Source organism: Drosophila takahashii, chromosome 3R (genome assembly GCF_030179915.1).
Source record: "Drosophila takahashii strain IR98-3 E-12201 chromosome 3R, DtakHiC1v2, whole genome shotgun sequence".
NCBI classification, from domain to species: domain Eukaryota; kingdom Metazoa; phylum Arthropoda; class Insecta; order Diptera; family Drosophilidae; genus Drosophila; species Drosophila takahashii.
In genome coordinates, this window is record NC_091681.1 from 11,189,633 (window position 1) to 11,209,779 (window position 20,147).

General features: G+C 40.1%; 2 protein-coding genes across 3 annotated transcripts in view; both read right to left on the minus strand.

The window, feature by feature from the left end:
* Nucleotides 1-20,147, minus strand: part of Antp (homeotic protein antennapedia) — a 115,055-nt gene that overhangs the window by 57,852 nt on the left and 37,056 nt on the right. The window lies entirely within an intron of this gene.
* Nucleotides 13,301-13,628, minus strand: LOC123003530 (uncharacterized). The gene has a single exon (XM_044396323.2). It carries the CDS (start codon nucleotides 13,394-13,396, stop codon nucleotides 13,301-13,303), a length of 96 nt encoding a protein of 31 aa, XP_044252258.1. The 5' UTR covers nucleotides 13,397-13,628.

A 20,147-nucleotide genomic window follows, 5' to 3' on the forward strand; every position in this document is an offset into this window, starting at 1 on the left:
ACAAATGAATGATGGAAGCTAGGAAGATGCTAAAATCTGATTTATTAAATACACATATTTGGTTAAAACAGAGAGTTTTGTACCTAAAGTGAATAGGCTTTATTATGAAGGACTATGTTTCTTTATTAAACTTTTTAGAACTTTCTACATTCAGTTATGTACGATTTTAAAAAACTTTAAGACTTTTATATTTGTTACTTTTTTCCAATTCCAGTAACAATGGATTAAACGGGGTAAATAATGGACTTATAAGTGGCCTTTCATAAATTTTAAAGGAATAAATGTACTAAAATCCTAAAATATTTCTAAATTTAAGACAACGGGCTAAATTCAAGTATTTTTTATTTACACCCAGAAAAATGATGGACAACATTTTAGGTCATGCATAGCCTAAAACATTTTAAATGGACTAAAAGTTCCTTCTTAGGTCATGTACTGCCTAAAAATTTAAATTTTTGGTATATTTGCCCTACTATTTAGGTCCCGTATAGCCTAATATTTTAGGTCATCGTGGGCCTTAAAATTAATGCATTTTACCTAAATAAATTTGCACGGAACTCTGATACCGTTCTAGCGACGCTATAATTCCCAACCAGTTATAGCGCGGCTTGCATGGTAACCCACTTCGATCGTTGAATAAAACAGAGATTTCACTGCTGAACAGTGAAGCCTCTTCGCTCGTTTTTGTGTGTTGGAATAATGACGACTTCTTGAAGACTAAGCCGACATTGACCTCGAGTTAGCTATAAATTTCTCTGTATTTACTTTATAATATGAAACATTTTTCAGTACAAATTTTTAGGCCAAAGAAAGCCTAAAATTTTGGATAAGGGTTTTCTCATATTTTAAGGCAGCCAATTACCTAAAATCTAGGCCAAAAATTACCCCATTTTAGGCCATTAATGGCCTAACACTTTAGGTCGTACAATCCTAAATTTTAGGCCATTCAAGGACTTAGCCCCAGTTTTAGGCCAATTTTACCTAAATTCTAGGCCATTTTTTGACATTTTAGGTCATTTTTTTTTCTGGGTGTAGTGAATAAACTGAACAATCCATCTATCGCATTTAAATCAACAAACGTGCCCATAAGCCCCAACAAATCAATAGCCATCACCAAATTAATGCATATCCATTGAGAATCATTCAAGTTCCAAACAAAATGACCAGCAAAATCCCGAACCGGAAAATGTCAACGCCAATTCCAAAATGCAAAACAAACTGTCAGAGAATAGGAGCAAAAGGGGCTGAATGGCCGGTCAGTACATAATTTATTGCTGCCATTTTCAATTATTTAATCAATAATATTAATTTTCGTATCATATTTTGTCACGGCCAATAAATGAGAAATTTGTAAAACAGAAGCCAGAGGGACGGACAACGACATTTCACTCATGCAATGCACACACAGACACACACGGATGCGGAGAACTGCATTCATGTTCACACATTCGCACATGGAAAACCAATTGTCCTGGAACAACCCCACAAAGCCTCCCGCCGCCACCCCCAAGTTGCACATTTCATTTGCATTTTGTGCAGCGGCTGCAATTTCATTTGTCATTCCTGTCCCCCAACCTCCTGGAAATTCCTGGGCAGCCCCCAGTGAAATTAGCCACTTAAATTCGCCGCCCACTCCCATTTTTCATTAGCAACAATTACTCAGAGCGGATGAATGGTTTGGCAATTCGCTGGATTTTTCCACCAGCGCCAATTAAATTCAGGACGAAACTTTCACTTTAATGTTGAATGGGGGAAAAGTGTAAATGCATCCTTGCTGTATGCATTTTTCCACTCGCTACTCGTTTTTAATCAAATTGTCAATCGCTGTCGCTTGTTGTCCTCGCTCGACTTGTACTCCGAGTGTCCTTTGAGCCTCTGCGTCGAAGGGTGGTCCTGGCCCCTTATTTATGGCCAATAAACTTCAAACGTTGCATTGGAATTTTTCATTTATTGCCTGACGGCCCACCCCCAATCGCCCCCTGAGTTGTGTTGTCTTTTCCGCCTCGAGGACAGTGTGAATTTAATTTTGTGTAAATTGCAGCAGCAGAATGAAACTGACAAAATACTTCGCAGGACTCTAGGACATTGGCAGGGGATTGCTGGCCAAAAGGAATTTAATCTAATTTGAGAGAAGGGAAATTACTTGAATTTACATACAGATTAGGTTGAAATTTGTGATGAGAATTTCTGTAATGTAAATTGAAAAGGAAGTGAGGATAAGTTCCGACTTAAAAATGATTCGGATTTTGTTTGAATCGTGTTTTTAAAATAATCTTAAGTATAAAGATTAAAATCTTAGTAACATATGAAATTTCCATATTTTCACCTATAGAATTTTCCCAACATTTTTCAAACTTTCTAAATATTTATAAATAAACGTTGACATATGCATTCCAAACGAAAACAGCTCTACAAAAAAAGATTAAATTACAAATTCCCAAACACATTTAGACCCAAACATTATAACAACTTAGGAGGTCGTAAAAATTATCATTAAGTTAATGACCATAGAAATAATGAGGACACAGCCATTGACCTTGCTACAGTTAGCTGACCACACGCCATCTTCCCACACCACTCCATCCCAGAAAACGGGGATTAAGGATCGGTAGTCATAAAACCCTGAACAACTTGCCCTTTCCATTGACCTTCGCGTGGTTCCGAAATTGCATAAGATTACGCTAAGCCCGAAATTGAGGACAAAAGTCGGGGCCAACTGCAGGCGTTTGCCTTGCCATTTGTCCTTGTTCCTGTAGCACCGCTGTGAAACTGTAACTGCAGCGAAGCGATTGCATAAGTTCTTTTCTCTCGGCGAGTCAATGTTTTGCCTATTGATATTTTGCGAAAATCCCAAATGACAATGGCAACTTTCTCTTTTTTTGTACTGCCTCTAATCCGAGTTGCCCTTTTGTTCTGAACACTTTCGCCTCAAAAGGAGTTGATCCTTTGTGCAGGCGAACAAACAGGTTGCCCGTCGCTCAAAAGGGATTGAACGAGAGAGCAGGAGAATGGCTGAGCTGCACTGGGAAAAATATCATCTTGAATTGGACAAATTCAGATTTTGTTTTTGGTACTTAAAACCCTTTTCATTATTTTTTTATGCCGAATACAAAAATTAACTGGGGTGTAGCAAACTGAACTGAATCTGAAGAAATATACTTAATAAATTAATTATTTACCCATCCAAGACTTTCATAAAATGATCGAAAAACCTAGGATAATTTTTTTGAGTGCACAGATTGAGACAGATCTCAGTGTGGCTCAGTCAGCGGTCCAACGAAGATGGATTGTGTGTGAAAATCCTTTCAAATGATTTGTTTACCAACAGAGCCGCGGCTGCCTCAGCTACTAAACCTCCTCTGGAAAATCTTCCTCGGCCACTTTTCCTTCTTATTCCACTGGCACTTCCACAGCCACATCCACAACTCCTGCCGACTGCCTGCTGGCGCGGAGCGTTCTTATCCAGCTCTGGCAGCTGTTGCATTTTCCACGCATTTATCAGTCGATGCCATGTCCATGTCCTCCGCATCCACATCCACATCCACATCCTCATCAGCTCTCTGGGGCCGTGGACAACACATATTTCAATGTTCGTGACTCGATTTTTCCGCTTACGTTTTCATTTCGACCCGTCTTCGCTTTGGGTCCCTCCTCCCGCCCCCGTTTTCCTCCTTTCTAACTTGAGCGTTTTTATATTGTGCGATTTAATTTTTATTATATGCGCCTTGGTCAATCGCACACCTCTCACCCCTTCTCACCTTATTTTCCCCCATCACCTTCGCCTTGGTTTATCGACAAACACTTAAGCAACGAAGCCATCATGAAATGGCAGTCTTAGATGGTCGTGCAGGGTCGTGCAAAAGGGGGATGGATATGAATTCTCATATAAACTGTATCCTATGTTGTTTGAATTTAAGATATTTATTTGAATTTATGTAAACCTGAACTTTGAGTTTTACTGGAAATTAAACATTATAAAATCGTATGAGATCTTTTATTAAACTACTTTAGAAAGTTGATAAATGTACCAATTTGGAATTATCTCGCTTTGAATAAACGATTCTTAAAAATAATAACTCATTATCAGATGGAACGATTTTATTAAAACTTTTAAATTTATAAGATTCAGCAAAATAAAGATTGGAATGAAAGTTATGCTATGAATATCACTAGAAAACCCTTTATAGGATATTAACTTGTGATATAACTTAAGCTGCTTTTGTAAGAACAATTAACCCGAAACCCCATTTCGCGGCGCCTCTGATCCCATCTGGTGGCATTTAGATTGCCGCTTGTGTTTTTTCTTCTTTATTTTCTCATTTTGGTAAGCTTTCGTCCGGGAAGTGAAAACATGTTTGTGTCGAGTCTGGATCCGAGCCTTCAACCCGATTCGGCTGCTCAGCCCCGTTAGGTTTCCCCGACTCTGGAAGGCATGGGATATTGTACAGGGAGTTCTTCTCCAGATCGGACTGGTTTTCGGGGTAAAGACCAAGTGCTTCAGTCACCATTTGTGTTACGTACCGCACTGTTTTAGCGCTGTTCACCTGCCTGTCGCGGCTTATTAAAACCAAACATTAAAAAATACACCTATTACTATCCCGACCTAATCGCACTTGTCACTTGTGTCCACGTTTTGTCCGCCACGGTCCCCTCCCGACCCCCTTAAGTGGTCATAGCTCATAAATGCGGACCGGGGCAATCTTCAATTCATTTACATTTTTATTTACGCAGATTAGGAGTATCGGGTAGTGTCATCTGCTTTTTGGCCCTGCAGCGGCTTTGTGCTAAGAGCTGCCAATAAAGCAGGGGTATGCCGAAAGGGGGGACAATGGGAGCGGGGGCTCAGGGGCGACATCACCTTCGACGGGCTCGCACGTTCGCCAAACTGTTGCAATGTCGCAAATTTTTATCGCACGTCTACAAGAAATTCAACGCGTGCACATTCCGCATTCAAGATGCTCACACAGCATCCAAAAAAAAACTCCAAACAGTGGGGTTGCGTGAGTATTTTAAAAACCAAAAATAATTTTGTTTTAAAAAAGTATAATAAGATGGTAATTTCTTTATCTTAAATATCCAGGACCTTTTTATAGCTTTCTTTCATTACTGATTTGTTTTTTAGTGATACGAAAACTTCAAAAAATATATAAAAAAGGAAATATTTTACTTATATCATTTTAAATGTACTGTTGGACTACTCTTGGCATTTTAAGCAAATATATGTAAAAATGCAATTTTAAAACTCGGTGTTTCTCAGAATTCTGATTCCTTCAAAACACAATTAAAGTGCCTGCATCTTCTTAACACATTTTAATTCGAAATTCCATCTGCCTGGCCCATGGTAAGACCATTTCTTCAGCACGATGGTCCTCCAGCACACTCATAAAAATAATTTTCTACATTTTAGAAAATTGCCCTAAAAAAATTTTCGCCCTTGAACTGAGAAAAATTTTCTATTTTCACGACAATTTTGCCATAAATTCAAGGCAGGTGACCATAAAAAAATATTTTTAGGGTTAATTTTTCTATTTTTCTAATAATTAGGGCGATTTTTTCGATTTGCTTCGATTTGACCTTTTCTAAATCCAACGGCGAATTGCCCTAATTTTTTTTCTAAAATTTGTCTAAATACAAGGGCGATTCGCCTTAAAAATCACTCCAAAAGTGTGAAATTCGGTAGCCCAGCGGTCTAATCACTTGCGCTTTCAACTTTGCTATATGAGGACTAAGGTCGTGGGGTTGTGGGTTCGAACCCTGTGTGATTCAACTTGATTTTTATTTATTTTTTTTTTTGTAAACGTTATAATACTAAGGACATTTTTTCGTCCGAATTTTAAATTAAAGTAGTCTTTAAACCTTAAAAACGTATGGGAGTTCTGAGTTAAAAGCATCTTTGTGTTTGCTGGCAAGAAAACGGGACTAATTGTCACAATCGTCAGGAAAAAATATACGGTTTAGTTGCCTTTAGTCAAAATATAACGTAGACCTCAAGAAAATAAGATGTCTGCAGAGTTTGTTCGTTGTCTTCCGCGATGGGTCTGTGGTGCAGCGGTAGGACGCTAGACTCTAAACCGAGAGGTCGTGGGTTCGATTCTCGCAACGACCAAAAAAAGTAAGTTGTTTTTTCTCCTCATATTTATTTCCCTAATACGTTTACAAACATGATTTTTCAGTTCTAACGGCTGTGTTGTATAGATCGGGCCCCCCCTCTCAACGCAGCTCCCATATAAGCTACACACCAATACAATAATATGAAACGGTGTCCTCCGCCGGTGTTGTTTAATTAAAGCAGCAGTCCCAGAATATAGACGATTAAAAAAAAAACATGCTTCCCAAATTCAGTTAAGCATGCTCAAACACGATTTTTTTTAATTTGTCTAATTTTTTAGGGCATTTGCCTATAAAATCAGAAAATTCGCCCTTAATTTTAGAAAAATACACCTTAAAATTAGGGCAAATCACCCTAAAAACAGGAAAATATTTCTTATTTCAAGAAAAATCACCCTAAATTAAACCAAATTTCCATCGGGATTTTTTAGAAAATTTTTCTAAATACACGGGCGAATCGCCAGCGGATACGATTTATGGGCGATTTTCTAAATCCACGGGCGAAAAGTCAGTTTTTTAGGGCGATTTAGGGTAAAAATTTCTATGAGTGCACTTTGGCAGCTTGGCTGCTCGCACTCGCGTACATCTGTCTGTCTATTTGCTGGTCTTGGTATTGGCCGAGAATCGAGAATCGAGTCTCTTGGCCAGACTGAGTTGGCAGGCTGCCTGCCTGGGAGATGATGGTCTGGATGCTGGATGTTGGATGCTGGGCCGGAGAAGGAATCGACATGGCTGCAATTGACTAGCGCTTGTTTGATTGCATTCGAGGAGCAGTCGAAGAAGTCGAGGAAATCGCACCCTGGTCCGGGTCTTGGTTCCATCTGTGGCTGCCAGTGCCAATGCCAATACCATTGCCAATGCGATTGCGATTGCCTTCGAGACGTCGGTTTGTCGGGTTGTGTCTCTGCCATTTCGCAGAAATAAAGATGTTAAACGTTTTGCTGATTCGTGTTTTATGAACTCAATTTCAATTTATAATCTCTGTTGCCACTCACTGGGATCCCCATCCAACCAGTTTGGGGCGTTTTAGCCATTGTGTTATCGCCTAGGAATACACTTGGCCAATTGGCCGAACCTTCGTGCCCGCGCCCTCTCCCTCTCCCCGAAAACCCCATCGGTCCCCCCACATTATTCTGTATCCTGTCACTCTATCTGTGGGTTACTTAGTTCGGTTCGGTTTAGTTCGCTTTGGTTCGGTTCTTTTGTCCATTGCATTGTCAGGTCTGCAATTTTAATGTTGACAGAAATCAGATATAGCCAACTGCTGGAATGCTGCCTGCGCATTTAAGGTATTTGAAATGTATCCCATTCAGCTACCCATCCCCATCCCAATCCCAATCCCAGAATCCCCCTCTGAAGACCCCTTTCCTGTGAACGCCTTACTTGGTGGGGCAGACAGAGATGGCTTCGCAGGATTGCCTGTCCCTGTCTTCTGGCGGGTTGAAAAGTGGTTGCGTGTTTACCTGCAATGACAAAGAGGTGAGCATAGGAAATTAGTTCAATTTGTTAGATGCATAACTAAGAGATCATATTGAGAGTGGGCCATAAAGAGTGGGTATGATGAATGGAGTGGGTTTCTGTGTGAAAAGAGGATGTAATGTTATGGCTTTATAATAGGGGAGATTGCGCGATAGTTTCTATAAATATGGAATATAAAGTGGGTTTGTGATGTCTTTATATGTTAAAAATTAAATCTGGCTTAATTTATATCTATATATATATATAATATTATAATAACTATAGTTATTTCGAAACTAACAGCTCAGTTATATAACTGTATAACCTCATTCGTTATAGTAGAACCAGAACAAGAAAGCTTCACAGACCCAGTTTAATTTGATCCAATTAAACCACATCGAAACTAAACATTTTCATCCCCAAATATGGAATTCCAAATTTGCTTTAACCAGCACCAGATACGGATTCTCCCCTTTCAAAATCGGGGGACCCATCGAGAAGTCATATTTCACAGACGAAATCATTCCAATTAAGTGCAACATGTATTTTAGTGGCGCCACCGATGCCCTCGTGGGACCTTTGACATACATGGCTACCCAATCTCCTGCCCGGCACCCCCTTACCCCTCCATTTTCCTATTCTCAATTCCCTTCAGCTGCTTGGGAAAATTGTGTGAAAGATTCTGTGGTTACTAGGCAGTTGTGAAGATCTAATTTCCCCACAAGCTGCTTGTAATATCCTGTTTGGCTTGGTCCAAAGGAAGTGCAAGTGCTCACAAGGACATTATATTTATGTGTTAAGATGAGCTATGTGTGCTATGTATTCTCCTTTGACACTTTGAAACAATTTAGCTATTTCATATTTGCTGACATCATCTAGTCGTAATGCAAAAAGCCAACTTCCCTCATCAGGCCTCGGGATTTCGTCCTTTGGGGTTGGGGGCGTGGCATTCGTTCGGGGGTGGTTTCCGTCACTCGTGCTCTCCCTCTCGCACTTAACTATTGACGCCGTTGACGTTGACAGTTACATTGATTTATGGTCCGCTTGGACCTCTTTTTTTTGGTCCTACGATAACTGAAATCTTATCCGTCAGGCTGGTTTTCCTCCCCCCAAAGTCCCCGCTGACCCGGGGCTTTTCCTCTAATGAATATCATTTGAGGACAATTAGTTAATTGAGTGCCTTATCCAGGCTTATCCTTCTTTCTTGCTTTCTTCCTTTTTTCCTAGGTGCGTATGTCTTATCAGCAGGACTTCTACCTCGTGCCGGCTAGCTTTTCCGACTGTTTTTTTTCGCTAGCTGACCGATCTTGTTTCCCCCTTCCATTCTGCACTCCCAGGAGCATGGGGAGAAGGGCCGTCGATTGCGGTAAATGCAGCACTTCCGATGCCAGCTGATGGTCCAAGGAAAGGGGAGCGGGGAAAAGGAGGCGAAAAAGTGTGTAATGAATTATTACCCTCTGATAAAAGTGCACGACGAGCTGTTGTTTTTTTCCTGGGTGGTTTTCCGCTCTCCGACTGCCGTTGGTCGAACGTTAAAAGCCAGTTTTGAAATGGTGTTAAAAATATTAAAGTTTGTGCATCTAAAAAAGCGATTCAATGCAGCTGTCTGGCAAGTTTTGTAAATTATTAAATCAAATGGTTCTAAAGACTTAAAAAATATATTTCTATTTTGATTTAACAATTCCCTTTAATAATATTTATCCCTTAAGTATTTACTGAAAATTTAAAGGATCAAAATCATAAACTCATGAATTGTATGAAAGAAACCATAAGCCTCCGCCAGGATCCCTACAGTCCACCCATCTTCCGTTTCGGATCGTTTAACAAGCCATCCTCAGGCTCGGACCATCTACTCTGCCTTCCATTTGCTAATCACTTGCAACATTCACCGCTCCGGGGTCTAGACAAACACTTCAATTAGAAAAGGCCGCTCTTCCCTCCCCCCAGAAAGCCCAGTGCCCCTCCTTGCCCGACGGCTCTGTGCGCTCACAAATGAATTCATTTTGTTTCGGATTCGATGAATCAGTTGGCAACTTTTTTTTGCCATTGCTTGGCCTCCACAAAATGGGGGGCGTGGCCGGAGCGAAAAAAAATAAGAGAGGGCGGCAGACGATTTGCGGATGTTAAATAAAAATGTGAAATGAACAAAATACAAAACGCAACAAAAGCATCAGAAACAAATGGACAAACGATGCTGCACCTTTCTAGATGAAGCTGCAGTTGGGGAATGGAAGATGATATGGACCGAGAAAAAATAAAAGGCTTTTCATTTATTCATTTCAGTCATTTTTAAAATCTGTTCTTTCATTTACTAATATTTTCTTTACTATAAATTATAGAAAGAAGTTTTTTAAATAAAATAATTATTTTACATATGCATTACATTTTTGAAATTATGTACCAATATTCTGTAATTTAAAGAACTTACAAGTGACAAATCTTCCAGATTTCTACTTAACAAAATAAATATTACAGGCATTACGAAGTATCATTATGGAGCTTCTTGAAATGTACTTATTCAATACTTCTTGAAAACTTTATTTAATATGTAAAATTCCCATTTCGAAGTGAATAATACATTTTGTTGAGTGCAGAAGGAGGGCAAGGGAAACCGGCTGAGCTAGCTGGTTGGGATTAAGTTGTGAATCGTGATCTCGGCGAGCACTAAGCAAGTGGATGGGACTGAGCTTCGGCCGAAGACTTCCAGCTGCAGTTGCAGACAGAGTTGGAGTGGGAGTCGCAGTTTCTGGCCGAGTCCGAAGAGCCTTGGAGTCTGGGGCTTGCCCTGCCCGCGGTGATTAATCCGCGAACCTCTCCCCGGTCCACAGCCACAGTTACTCCATGAAGGTGGAAGATTCTCAACTTTAGATACTTTCGGGGTTAAGATGACGGTGGACTGCGAGCAGCTGGCCCTGGCTTTGGCGATATTTAACCCGTGATTACAATGTTTGTAAATTTTTTCCCTGCCTCGGCCTGGCTCCTCGTGAAGATTTCGGCTTATTTTATTTTTTATTTTACTCCGGGTTCACCTTGCGGGCCAATTTGTTCGAGGGACTGCTGAGAGTCTGGCAAAATGAAGCTAAATTGCTGCAACAGGCGGAGTGGAGAGCTGGGGCTTATGCTCCTGGTAGTTGAGCAATTTATTATTGCCGCAAATTGATTTTTATCTACGCTTAATCGATTGTTCCTAGGAGTGACTGGGAAATGCGCCAGAGCGGGCTCAGCGAAAATTATTTATGTTAGTTCACACGTTGTTTTACACGTAATTTATTAACTCGCTTTTCTAGTGCAAACTCTCTGACCTTGGGGGCAGTGTTGGAAAATCGGTTTTCCGCCCGTCTTTGGTGTGAAGGTGATTTACAATTTATTCCGCCCCCTCTCGAACGACGGCCATGCATGATGCGATAATTTGCGCCAGTCTGGAGCTGGCCAAAAAGATATTTATGACAGAGAAATGAGCGCCAATTGCTGCAATTACCAGCGCGTGTTTGGCCGTCGGCAATGGCAGGCCCAAACGAGTTTAGATTTAGTTAGATAGATTTAGTGTGGAGACAGGCATCTATTGGGGGCGGGCTGGGGAGTTAGGAATAGAGTGGCAGATGGAGTTGATTTGTTGAGAATTTGGTCAATTACCGGAGAGAAATTCCTTTGAAACGGGGCTTCGAGGAAGTATGACCAAGACTTCACAGAGTGTAGAGTAAAATAAAATTAAAATAACAAATTGCAAGTTGATTATGTAATTAAATACGTGTAATTAAATTAAAAAGTAAATTTAGAAACTAATTAAATCTTACATTTCTATTTGAAATGAGTAAAAAAATTAAATATATTTATTTAATTGGTTCTGCCAAAGTTCTTATTTCTCCTCCGCATTAAAAACGTTATTAAAAATGTAGCTCCTGACAATTTCAGCCCCGGCTAACAAATCGATACATTTTCAATATCCGCAATTGTAACATGTAAATGCGCCGAGGGGGGAAATGTAAATTCGGGGGACATGTGGAACAGCGGAGGAACCGCAGAAAAGCCAGACCGCATCGTTGTGTTTTATATATTAATTTGCGAACAATCGAAAATCGACATGTGACACGCGTTCGCTGGGCCCCCGTTTTCCCCCGCCACTGTCTCATTTTTGTGTTTTTTAAATTTATGCGTTACGAATTGCATTTGCAATTTTTTCTCCCTTTTATTGTTGTTTTGCGGCTGCTCTTGTTGTAAATGCAACATCGATGAATGCGAAATGAGGGAAGCGGGATGAAGGGAGCGAGAGGGAGATATCCGATCGGGAGAGAGAGGGAAGACATCTTCCCTCCGTTTGTCACAAATAATAATAATAATCGAGGCAATGAGGGACCCCGAGAATCGTCCCTGTAAATGTACGGACTATACTCCGATATACGTTCATGTAACCGACCTGCATCTGTCTTTATGTCCGTCTCCCTCTGTCTCGCCTTTCCTCACTGTCCCTCTTTCTCTCTCTCTCTCTCTGCCCGGGACATATCAAAAACAATTCCAGCTCATCAGCATCATCGTTGTCAGCCCCTTTTCCCCCTATATATCCATACATTTTATACTTTTTTTTGCCTCCCCGACATTCGCACACGCCATAAATCAATGTTCGATTTTCCCAACAACAACTGAAGGGAAATTCGCAACGAAAGAGAGGGAAGACAGGCAAGGACACAGGACATTATGTTCGCGCCATGTTTAAAATTCTTTTTTTCCCGGTCTGCTGTTTTGCTTCCTTTTTTTCGCTTTTCGCTCGCCTGATTTTCAATTCTCGTTTTGTCCAATTTCTTTTTTTTTCTGCCCTCAGCGCGTGTTGCATTTCATTTCATCTCATGCGTTACACACATTTCATTGTTGTTGCATTGCTCAATTCCATTTTCAATGTGCCAGCCGCGGTGGAAATGCATTACATTTTCTTTTTTTCGGTGACATGCGGGGCGCCACGGAAAAAGAAACAAGGGAAATCGGGACAGGGGAGCGGAAAACGGAGGCCAGGTATTCCTATATTGCCAACCCAAGGAATATTTGTGGTAAATTGAACAGATTTCAGCTGTGCAAGACGCTCAATGAAAAATAGTTCTGAAAATAGCCCAGCGAAAGCGGAAAAGTGAGTGGAAAATAAGAAGAACTCAAAAAGAAAGTTTAACATACAAAATATAAAATGATTTGTTAACTTAATTTTATATCTTGAAAAACGTCCGAAAAAGAACAAACATTTTGTTTAAAACTAATGTACATGTAGGTAAATTAAAACTGCGCTAAAAAGAAGTTCCAAAACTATTCAATTTTAAAATATTAATATTAAAATTATTACCTATTAAAATTAAAACTCTATTATAATTTCCGTTTAAAAATATCATGCCAATAATAATTCCCATGGTCTTTTCCTCAAAAGGAACTTTCTCCGGGAACCTCATAAAAATAATGCACTTCGACCCCAACGAATCGCGTGAAAACCAAACCAAACTGTATGTAGTCATAGAAAATATTTATACAAAGCATTTTCGACACTTGCTGAGCGGGTAAAAACTTTTGCCCCAGCAGCTGTTTCGAAACTTTTTACAACTTTTAATAGACCCAAAATATAAAATAAACAAGAGCCGAAACTAAAGAAGTAAAATCGGCATTTTACCTGCAGTGGATTGAGCGACACTTTCCGTCGAACTGAAACCTCCGGAAAATGGATGAGTTGAAGGAAAGAGACGAAACTGAGTTCGTTTTTCGGCTATTTGCGATACTTTTTCCGCTTCGTCGAGGGCCGTAATTTTCGCTTTTCGAGGATAATCGTGGACAGTAGCTCAATGGGAGTTATGGGGCACATGTTCGCTCGATACGGCCGGAGGGGGGTGAAGACGCGGAGGGGGGCGGGGAAGGGCTCAGATCCATTGGCCGTGTCAGCCGCACATTTGGCCAAAATCAATCGGACACTCTGTTTGTGCTAATTTTAGCAATGGTTGAAAGTCATTTGCCGACGGGAAAATTGTACGGAGATACTTTATCGCTTTTTTTTGCCACGTTTTTCTCCGGAAAATTATTGCGCTCGAATCTCTCTCGACTCGACGCTGCGAAATTGCCAACTAGAGATGCCTCCAGTTTTGTTGGCCGCCTTAGGAGCCAAAATACAAAAGTATTTTCCGCACTTTCGGCTCTCCTCCATCGGCTTCTTCCTCTTCTTTAGGAGCGTTTTGGCTGGCGCTCGAAAATGCTTAACAAAAGCCCCAAAATGACAACAAAGGGGCGGGAAAGTGGGGTCGAATCAAGGCGTAATAAATTATTATGCTTAAGAGAACGGCCCCCGGGGTCAAGAGAGAGAGATTGAGAGCCCGAGTAGCCACATAATAATAACGCAATTTTCAACTAGCGATAAACTTTGGGTAAATGACTTCATTGCTGTGGCAACTATAACTTTATGGCTCTTTGATAGCTCCCCATTCCCTGCTCAACCAATACCAATTCTCTTAGAGATTCTCGGCATGCGCAGTTTATGGGGGCTCACTCTCTGTCTCTCTTTCTCCCTGACACCCCCTACAAAATGCCACCATTCTCACCAATATCCCTGCTGTCGAAAAGTGGAGGGATCCGACAAAAGCAAAAAACAATCAAGACCAGAACAATAACAACCCGTACTATGGAAGCCAATGGTGATCCGACTGAATATATGGCATGCTCGTAAAAAAGTTTGAAAAAAATAAAAATACTAAGACCGTTTAATACAATTTTTTTAAAAAATGCCCTATTTTATATTTGAAGCTTCAATATATTTTTAAGAATATGTATTGTGATTTGCAATCATTATTTTGGTGATATTCCGGAGAATTTTTATTAAATACAAATTGTTTCCCAACTTCCTGTTTGCAATCTCAAGTGCTTTCAAAAATCCATTTGATCCCATTGTCGCGCTCGGAGATTGTCATCGTCACCATGGCCATCATCATCTGCACATTTATTTGGCTTGGGAGTGTGCTGCATGTAAAGGCAGCTAATAAAATTAAAATGCCATATTTCAGCCGTTGATAACAATAAGTGCGCTCAAGTTGCCCCTCGGATGCTGCCGTCCTCCTTTCTTTCCTCTGCGATCTTTCCTTACTTTACCACTGCGTCTGGCGAGTAGGAAATTATTTTTTGGCACGAACGCACGAACGTGCGGCCTTGCCACAAAATGTGTGGAGTCTCCAAATGAGGGGTACGATTTTCGGGGGGCAGGCGTCTGTTGATATGACAAAGCATTTGAGCTGAGAAAAAATACCTGTGGAAAAACAGCCTGCAAGGAATTTTCGTAGATATTGATTTTGGTGTGTCAACGCCGACGGCGCAATTCTCTCAAGCGAAAATTATGAAAATTGAAAATACATTTCTGGAAGGGGCCTGCTGAAGTTTTCCTAATTTCCCAGACAAGTGCGATAAGCATCTAGCTAGACAGGAGGAAATGATTTATGTGGACTTGATTTTTATTATTGATTATTAACCAATGGTTGGGGGAATTTACGGCTGCACTGTAAGTATTATTATTTTACTATTATCCACAGGTGTGAAATAAATATGGGCTAACATGTATAAGTAATTTGCAACTAATGAGTAGTTCAATAGTTGATATATCTTTAATTCAAACTTTAATATAAATTCAGATTTATCTCATTTAAAAGATTTTTTTCTGTGTTGCTATTTTGGATCTTTGGCAGGCTAATCTATTAATGTGCATATTTATTTTGTGAATTGAAAATATGAAATTGGATTCCTTCATACATATTTCCCTTCAGTCATGGCTTGTAATTAAATTAAAATTCCTTTAACATGACAAGCCGGGAAAACAGACACACATACTCTGGCAGAAGGAGTCAACAACAGGCGTCCATGTCCTGGTAATGGAAAACCCGTGTGTCTGTGTGTGTTGACTGCATCTCTTGAGCTCGTTTTGTGCAAACTAAGACACGTTGTCAGCATTCATGTCACTGAAAGAGAGAGGTGGCCCACCGAGAAAGAGAGGGGGCGAAAGGGGGGGCTGCGAAAGGGAGAGGGATAGCCCTTTCAAGTGGCTTTTGCATGCTGGCCAAAAGATTTTTCATTAAAATTTCCCTTCCATCGCCTAATAGTTTTTCTTTAGCCAGAGAAATTCTGCATTGTAAGTGAAAAAATGTAACATTTGTTGGGGGTGTGGATGTCAACTTTTGGAAGCTTGGAAACTTTAAGTTTAAATTTTCGTAATTACCGAAAATTTTACTGCTTTTGGTAAAAGCTTTAATATTTAAATGGAAATTTGCAGCGTTAGTTATTTAGTTATTTAGCTGTGCTAAAAGTCACAGGAACTGGGACAACTTGTGGTGACGTTTTAAAAATTGTTTGGCTTAATGGAAATTAAAATTTAAAACAACCTTAAATTGTTCGAAATTTAATAAATTACACAGGCCGACAAAGTGTGACATGGGTCGGTGTCCAGGCCTGCCACCATTTTATTTCGATAAATGAGGCTTTTCTAAGCATAAGTTGCCACTACGCCTATAGTCCATTAGCTCTGGTATTTGCGGTATCTTTAATTTAAGAAAATCACAAATTTTCTTCGTCTTTGGGGATTTATCTTCAAGAGTGGTCAACCAATTTTGGTAATCTTTTCGGAATTAAATAGTTAAATGTCTCTTTTATACGGTCGTTTTGGAAAATTCAATCTAACTCAACCACAAGAGGAGGTGGGCGCATTCAAAATTTTAAAGTCACAGCAAAGTTTAAAAATCTTCATTTGTGAACAGCGTTTAAAAATTAAATAAAAATATTTTCTTCTACAATGCATTTTTGATCCAAAGACACCTTAGGTCCCTAATTTTTAGGACACTCATCAGGCTTTTGTGTATTGTTTTGGAATTTTTAAAATTGTTTTTCTTACTTCCTTCACAGTGACGATTCACAAACAGTGCCCAAACCTGTCACAATTTTAAATATCATAATTCTAAACGATCTAAGTAGTTTTGCTTTGAGTATAAGCACATGAGCGTAGCCTACTAATCTTTGGGGGCTGAAATGCTTGAAGTGTAATCCCCCTCCAGGTTTTAGCTTACGCCCATGTATAAATATTTTTAAAGCAAGGGTCACTTGTGCTCAAAAACAGTTATGAGTTACGTAAAATAGTGACAGGTTTGGGCACTGTTTGTGAATCGTCACTGTGAAGGAAGTAAGAAAAACAATTTTAAAAATTCCAAAACAATTCACAAAAACCTGATGAGTGTCCTAAACAGTAAGAACATAAGGTGTCTTTGGATCAAAAATGCATTGTAGAAGAAAATATTTTTATTTAATTCTTAAACGCTGTTCACAAATAAAGATTTTTAAACTTTGCTGTGACTTTAAATTTTTGAATGCGCCCACCTCTTCTTGTGGTTGAGTTAGATTGAATTTTCCAAAACGACCGTATAAAAGAGACATGTAACTATTTAATTCCGAAAAGATTACCAAAATTGGTTGACCACTCTTGAAGATATATCCCAAAAGCCGATGAAAATTTGTGATTTTCTTAAATTAAAGATACCGCAAATACCAGAGCTGATGGACTAAAGGCGTAGTGGCAACTTATGCTTAGAAAAGCCTCATTTATCGAAATAAAATGGTGACAGACCTGGACATCGACCCATGTCACATTTTGTCGGCCTGTGTTATCTCCCTTTTTTATATATTAGGCCTTTAAAAATATAACGTTAAATAAAACTCTCTGCTTTGTAAGGCAGCCTAAATCAGCTCAAATTTCGAATAACAATTAATTAAATGTTTCCCCATTTCACTTGCAACGTTTGCCAATCTAAAGTCGCACGCGTTGAAATGCTCTTCCCCTTCCGAATTTTCGTAATGGACTTCGCAGCGTTTGGACAGCGTTTAAAGATCGCACTCGCATTTATCGTTGAGGGCGAAAGCTTCATGATGAGGCTTCAATCCGGCCAGACGCCACCCCCTTTAAATGGTGGTCAGGGGGAATGGAGGGGGTTAGCCGGTCCGGGGGGAAACACAAAAATCTTTTTACGTCAGTTCTGCTTGTCTTGTTGCCTGGCATTTTCTTGCGTTGTTACCTTCGGAGCGGGAACAGTGCGAAATGCTTGGTTGCGTTGTTGCCCCGAACCACCCACCCGCTCCACCTCAGCCCCTCCCACAGTTACCATCGCCACCCCTCCTTCGAGAGCTGCAAAGTTGGCTAATTTCTGGCCAATCTGGGATATTCTCATGTACTTCACAGGGGCTTAAAAGCTTTTGTTATTTTGTTTATCCTATTATTACTTTTTATAATTTTATTTTGTTATTAGTATTATGTTATCTGCGGGAAATATAAATAAAGATTGTTATTAGAGTAATTTGTTATTATTAGTAATTTAGAGTAATAATGTTTATATATGTAAATCTTAACATTAATTTAATATTGAAAAATTCTAATATTCTTTTTGAATAACACTGATTTCCTTAACATTTGAATTCGAATTTGATTTAGCTATATTTTGTAATTTATTGTTAACAACACTGCCTCCGTTTCGTCTGTGACTCGCCGGCAATTTCCTTTAGCGCAGAATATACAACGAAAGCGAAGCGAAAAGTTTTTGCGAAAAACGTTAAACGCAATTGTCCGTCCGTCCGCCCCTTTGTGTCTGTCTCCCTCGCGCTCCGTCCGTCCGCCTGTCCCCGTCTCTGTCTGTCTGTCTGGCCTGGTTCATCCTTCCGCTTACCGCCGCCCGATCCCCGTTTCCCGATTCCCGCTTTCCACTTTCCGCTTCCCATTGCCCGCCCCTCGGGCAGTTTAGTATATAACAAGTCAGCGTCAGCTGCTCCTTTCCGTTCCGCCCGCTACAGTTCCTATAAGCATGGCCATAGCTATATGGCCATAGCTTCAGCTACTGCTGCCACTTTGTCGGCTGCCTCGAATACTTCCATGTTCATTTTACAAGTAAAACGGAAATGACAGTTCCGCAGCGACTCGAACATCTTTCGCTCCTCCGCTTCTCACGTCTGGTTTCTCCGGTTCTCGGGTTCCCGTTTCCCCGATTCCCCGTTTCTCCGCTCCACCCCACGGCCATGGAAAGTGAAAGAAACCTTTCTCGCATAATAGTCTGTCAAAGTGCTCGAGTTGCTCCTGTGACGCGCAGCTCGCCACTCTCGAGCACTTAGCACTTGACAATCCGCAGAAGGAACGGAGAGCGATACGGAAATATACAGGAAGATGGAGGGATTTTTACAGAGATAAATGATGATCGGTGGGATCCTAAAGAGTGGCGTAAGCAATACTGCAATAATTGGAAGCTAAGAACATTTCCAAATCAGAATATTATAAATTTATTGAATTTATTACTCAACTTATATCCCATCTATTCACAAAAAAAGATTGATTGTCATAAGTATCTGTCATATTTCCTACAATCAGTCACCAGAAAGTATGCAACAGACATTTTTTATGTCCGGCATTCCAAGTAAAAACTTTTGTGGCCTTCCTATATGTATAAATTTTACCTCCTCCCACTTTTCCCATCATCACTGAAGTTACTTGAACTAATTTTCTAATTATGAGTCCAGAGCACAGAAATCATGTCAGACGTCCTCCGTTGCTCTCTCGCTCGCTCGCTCGCTCGCTCGCTGAGTGATTTATGGTTGCTGCTGGAAAAATGTCAAAATATTTGTTGGCCACTCTTTGGGATCCCTCGTTCCCCCGATGATTTTCCCCCGCCAGTTTATAGACTTGCCTACGCAATATCGAACTTATCCAAATCACTTGGCAAACTTTGCCCTCTTTCTTTGTGCCTCTTCAACGTCTGCTCCTCCTTCTTGTTCTTATTCCTCCCATTGTTTGTTGTGAATTTGATTTATTTATTTATTGTTGGCTCTCGTTTTGTATTTGCTAATCGCCAGTGGAGCGACTGATTAGCGTAATTTTCCGGCTGCTGAGCGTTTGGATTTCTGCCTTCGATATTAATGCAAAAGTTTGGGGTTCTTTTTTGGCATTATTATTCTGAAAACTTTGCTGATACCGAATATATTTCCCCATACATATTTGGTAAGGTGGGAGTGGAATAAAATAGAGAGAATTGATCTGGGTGAATTTCCTTGCCAACGGAACGGTTCTAAACATTTTGCTTTATAATAATGAAGAAAACTTTTCAAAGTCGTATTACCGGACATTAAATTAGGGCACTTTTCAAAAAAACTCATATATTGTATGATTAAACCGTTTGTATTATAATTGTGATGCGGTTAAGAAACAAATGTTTTTGCATTATATTTCCTGTTTATAAGACAATGTACATTTTATTTTCGACTTTTTATTAGTACTAATATTTTCAGATCCATGATAGAAAGCCCTATAACGAATGCCCACTGTTGAGTTATCTCTCATTTTTCCCGCCACTGAAAGACACCCACACATGTTGCTCCACTTTGCTAAGCCGCTGCTTTGTGCGAGCAGGACAGCCAATGAGCGAAAGAGATGGGAAGTGAGCTAGTGAGTATTCTGTGTTTATATGTTAAGCGATTCCCAGAGGCCGGACCAAAAAAATACTTTTGGGGCAACGGCTATGCGATGTCAACTTCCAAGTAATTTGCAAGAGCCTGACACTTTT